The sequence below is a fragment of the Charadrius vociferus genome, unplaced genomic scaffold (assembly GCF_000708025.1).
Source record: "Charadrius vociferus isolate BGI_N301 unplaced genomic scaffold, ASM70802v2 scaffold54, whole genome shotgun sequence".
In the NCBI taxonomy this organism is placed as follows: domain Eukaryota; kingdom Metazoa; phylum Chordata; class Aves; order Charadriiformes; family Charadriidae; genus Charadrius; species Charadrius vociferus.
In genome coordinates, this window is record NW_009648350.1 from 945038 (window position 1) to 950072 (window position 5035).

The 5035-nt window shown below is 54.6% G+C and overlaps 1 protein-coding gene across 1 annotated transcript in view; it reads right to left on the reverse strand.

The window, feature by feature from the left end:
* Positions 1 to 679: 679 nt before the first annotated feature.
* LOC104286569 (linker for activation of T-cells family member 2-like) overlaps positions 680 to 5035 on the reverse strand; it is a 9601-nt gene continuing 5245 nt past the window's right edge. The window contains exons 4-8 of the mRNA XM_009885182.1: positions 4718 to 4748; positions 4526 to 4581; positions 2567 to 2632; positions 1628 to 1696; positions 680 to 768 (exon numbers count right to left, since the gene is read on the reverse strand). Of these exons, the coding sequence (XP_009883484.1) occupies positions 680 to 768; positions 1628 to 1696; positions 2567 to 2632; positions 4526 to 4581; positions 4718 to 4748 (311 nt within the window). The remainder of the gene's footprint in view (positions 769 to 1627; positions 1697 to 2566; positions 2633 to 4525; positions 4582 to 4717; positions 4749 to 5035) is intronic.

The following is a 5035-nucleotide window of genomic DNA, read 5'->3' on the forward strand; positions in this document are numbered from 1 at the left end:
CCCTTTCCCAGCGATCCACATACACTCGTCTGCTGAGAACTCGGACGGCATTTGCTGCAAGCTCTCTGCAAAGCCTCCGAGAGCCTGTTTGGAGCCATGACAGCCGATGCAGAACCTGTCGCTGTGTTTGGTATATCTGGGGCTGCTTTTCTTCCATACATCGCCATGCATTTACTGACACCGTCTTGTATCACCCACTCGTTCAGTGTCATGCGATCTCCCTGCAGCTCTCCGCAGATGGTTTTTACTTTTAACTGCCTCGAGTAATTCTTTATCACCAGCATCGGGGTGCTGCAGATAACGGGGCAGGATATGCGGTCGTAGCGGAGCAGGCAGGGCTCGCCCAAGCCCAGGGAATCCCTTACGCCGCTCAGCCTCTGAGCTGCGCAGACTGGAGGGCTTTGGGGGTTCCTGCCTGCAGCACCTAGCAGCGCCACCCGAAGCTGCTCTGAAGTGGTTTTGAGTTCCTGTTGAAGGAGGGTGGTGCTGGGACATGGACTTTGACAAATTTGTCTCTACGGTTGGCGTTAGTCAGGCTTGGCGTCAGGCAGAGCCCTGGCACGGCACGGAGCGGGCTGCTGGGCACCGCCAGCAAGGGGCACAGCTCCAGCAGAGCTCTCTCTGGCACAGACACAATCCTCCCACCCCTAAATGAATACATCGGCCATTCGCTCTCTTTTTACCTTTGCTTTGACGGCAGGGCAGGGCCTGATGCAGGGGCCGCGTTGACGTAGTCTGGCTCGTCGTCTGGGCTTTCTGTCTGCGGGGCTGGGAGCGAGGATGGGAAGCACTGGTCAGTAAGCGGCGTGGTCCTAAACCACATACACACCATAGACACGCTGTGCGTCCTGCCAGTGTTTAGCCTTCGGTGCCGGCACGTTTTTGCGCCTTGGCTAAGAAACCTCAGATCACAGCGTGAAGGTCTCCTTGAAAGGGCTTCAAAGTGGTCACAGCAAATCTGCAAACACTGTGCGAGCAGCTGGCGTGGACGGCTTTCGGGAGCCAAAAGAGGCAGACTTCGATTTAATCAAGAGAGTGCGCAAACAGGATAACAAGAATCAGTTTGCTTAGGCAGCTTCCACACCAGAGACGGAAAGCTCTTCAATATATATGTATACATTCACCACTATCTCCCAGGCCAGAGCACCCCCTGCGCTGCACAGGAAGCCACACGTTAGACGGAACTGCTGTTTAAAGGTTAGCTTAAGAAATACGCGCCCCCGATTACTGCAGGAGAGCCGTCGGCTGACCCGCTCGACGTGCGTGCTGCACATCTTTGTCGGAGGGGATTACAAGGCTGAGCTTGCGCCAGGGCAACTTCAGAACGTAAGAGGATACGAGACATGAAGAAGCGCTGTTCTTCTGGAGCATCCCATGGTCCGGGTTTCGGCACAGCCACCTCCGTGGTGGCCTTTCAGGTACCAGAAACGCCACGGCCCATCAGAGCAGCATTCAATCACAAGCGTGTGTAGCATTTTGCACATTGCCTTAGACGTTTATCGCATATGATTGGGGAAAAAATAACTGAAGACGGGGGTGATGGCTGCATTGCCCTGAGCATGGTCTGCACTGGTGACCCTGCCCACGAGCCCCATCCTTAAATAGTAAACAATTGCTGAGAGCATACCTTCCGCATGCTGGAGTTTCCAGATGTGTATCGCCGGGCTGTTCTCATAGTCTGCAGCGTCATCTGTGACTAAGAAGAGTTTGGACAAGATGATGCTGAACAGCGAATGGACTAAAAATGGACCTTTGTGAAACCCCCCTCCTGCCGCCGCCCCCTGGCCGCCCCGTGCACGTGGCTGAGTTTCCAGCTGGGCGGCTGCCGTCCTGCCCCTGGTCTGCTGATGCTGCCTCATCGCTTTTCCAGCCTTGACCACGCGCCTGAGTGTCTGCGGGCACGGACGGGGATCAGACTGGTCCCCACTGCCCCTGCCCCCTCTAATCGCCCGGTACAAAGCCGGGCAGGAGCAGGGCAGGCTCCAGCACTGCAGAAAGTGTGTTAATTCGCTGAAGGAAACCAGCTTGACTTCCTATTTTGATTGCAACAGCCCAGGAGAGAAGCTGGAGGCCCCTAAGCAGACACTGTGGCCCAACATCATCCTCCGGCGGCTCACTGCCTGGATGTGGTGAGAAACCTGAGCTGGGGGCTAGAACCATCATCATTCTCAGCTGTAATAACACCGAAAGACCTAGAGAAGCAATGCAGACCCCAAAGCTCCTGAGTTGCTGCAAAAATCTCCTAATCAAAGGGATCAGCTCGGAGGTGAGCTCAGATGATAAGGTATCACCACGTGCATTTTCCTGCAGAAAGGGGAGATGCTGCACATCTGCTCTGTGCCTGTGGCAGCCCCGGCAGCCCCGCTCCACCGGCATGGGGCTGATGATAGAATCATAGAATTATTGAGGTTGGAAGGGACCTTTAAGATCATCAAGTCCAACCATTGATAGGGAGAGCCAAGCCTATGAACGAGGAGGGTTTCCCTCTGCTGAGCGGGTTGTTGTCCCTCTGCGCTTCCCGATACCTTTGTGCGACACGCACGGACCACGACAGCAACACACCTACCTGGATCGGAGCTGTGAGACACTCCAATGACGACGTTTTGATAGGAATGGGAATCCTCCTCTTTCTCTGGTGCAGAGAAGAAAGAGGGGGGACAAAGAGCTTAAGGAAGCATAGGTGACCTGGGAAGATGCCTCAGCACCTGCAGGAGAGGGCTGTTCCCCACAACAAAACAGATAATAGCTAAAAAATCGTTAGTCTCGGTGACAGCCTGAGCTCACCCAGGGATGGGGCATCCCCAGCGCAGTTGAACCGGGTGATCGCTGCCCCACAGGAGAACCGTCACCGATGATGTGGAGCTCTGGCCGAGCCTCTCCGGCCACGGCACCATCCACAGAGCCACCCGAGGGCAGCGACCAAAGCTGGACCTGGGGCACCATGACTTTTCTTACATGTCGGAATAAAACCCGATAAGCACAATTACTAGCCCTACAGCAGCCCCTAAGGCGAACAGGGGGAGGGCCGGCTCCGGCGAGGGGTGACTGCCCAGGCTCCCAGCCCAGGGCAGCAGTCGGGAGGGGGTTTTCCTTCCCAGTGAGCGTTAAGCTTGTGACTGCGGTGTTTTCTTGGGCTTATTCTCAGTTTCAGGGAAGGAACTGAGCCCCAGTCCAAGCACAACATCTGTCTGAGCCCAGTACACAAATCCATTAGCTTCTAGAACCAAAATCTGCTTAAAAGAATTAAAAAAAAAAACACCAAAAAACAAACAACAAACCAAACCAAGCTCTTTGTTCTGTTGCTGGTTATTTCAGCTCTCTGGACGGGCCCGTGAGCTGCTGAGCCACGTGAGTCCCTATATCGCTAAACCTCAAAACCTGCATCCACCGATGCTGACACCACCAACGGTCGGTGCGCTTACGGCACCCGAGCTGGAAAAGCCTGCAGGCAGCGTAACACCGCTGCTGCCCACCCCGCGTCTCCAAAACCTCGCTGAAGGGGAGAAGCACCAAGCACGGCAGGTTGACCCATCTCAGCCAGGACGGGCAGTCCCTGCAGGGACGAGGGCTCTGCTGCCCAAAACCACGCCGGGCACAGGGAGGAAGGCATTAGCCAAGCGAGCCACACAGAGCAGCTCTGCAACAGCTACACACTACCTCTAGGTAGTCCTCAGCCACTGAAAAGGCATTACAAATAATAAGGGATACAAAAAAATTCATGTTAATACATCCAGGTTTCACTTTCTCTCTTTTTTCCCTCCCCATCCTTTTTTTTTTTTTTTTAGAATAAGGTAAATATTTTTGGTAAACAAGATATTTTTTCTCCTTTTTTTTTAATATTTTTTTTTCTCTCCCCAGTCTCTTTAAATAAAAAATAGGATTCATATTTTGAAAATCATTCTTGATAAAAATAGATTGATGTCTGAGTCAGCGCAGAAAAATGCTGAGTACCCCGGGAGGTGAAAACATTCCATAGATGCAATATTTGCCTGGAAAAGATGCATTTGAATGGAGTGATTTATCTCATCCCACCTCCACTCGCTAGCCTATAATCCAAGCACACAAAATATTTGAAGGCATCCCTTTGTCAAAAAGCTTCTGGACGAGGACATGTCCTTTCCCACGCGTCTGGGCAGGACCCCACGAGGCTGCAACCTCTGCTCACCCAAACCAGACTGGGCTACAAGCACGAAAATGGCCTCATTACCCCAAGAAATGGATAATTTGCCGCTGCCCAGAGACGAAACAGAGTAAGAACAAAGTGTTTTGTGCAATCAGAGCCGTGGATGCATTTGGGCTCTCCTGGATGGATTGGATGGACTGATCGGGGCTTGAGCATCCCTCAGGCTTCACGGCTCTGCTACACCCCTTAATGAACGTGCCTCCTGGACCCACGCGTGCTTCGGGCCCTACGGCAATAACGCACAGATGTAGGGAAGAAAAGCCTCCTGGGCTCCCTGGAGCCAGGGGACAGCCAGGCTGGCGGCTGGAGGAGGAACCCATCTTGCTGGTGTGGAGATCTTACCGTTGGGTGGTGTGAAGAACCTGACACAGTTGTAGTAATCCAGAGATATGGGCTCCCTGCGAGAAGAAGAGCTGCCGTTAGCTCCTCCTGCCCGAGGCGGCCCAGGGGCTTCCCAGCCTGAGCCACAAGAGAGCCGGGACCACACTGGGACCAGTATGGCTCCGCTCCACCAGGCAGCAACCAGCTACTTACACGTAGGCAGCGTCCCCTCGCAGGCAGTCCTCTGCAAGCACAAAGGGTCTGCCGTCAGCACGCGCCACGCCATCGCACGGACTCAAACCGCCATCCCAAAGCAAAGCCGGGGAATTTCCCCGGGCGCAGCCATGGCAGATGTCCCCAGCAGCCAGCAGGCCCCAGCATGGCCCCAAAGCCCCTCCACAGGCAGAGCCAGGGCGGGGGGAGGCAGCCCCCGTGCACCACTGGCCCTGAGAGACACCGGGGTCACCACTTCTCATGGACGGATCCCGCCAGCTGGCAGGATGGGGAATGTCCTCCCGCGTTTGGGCAAGG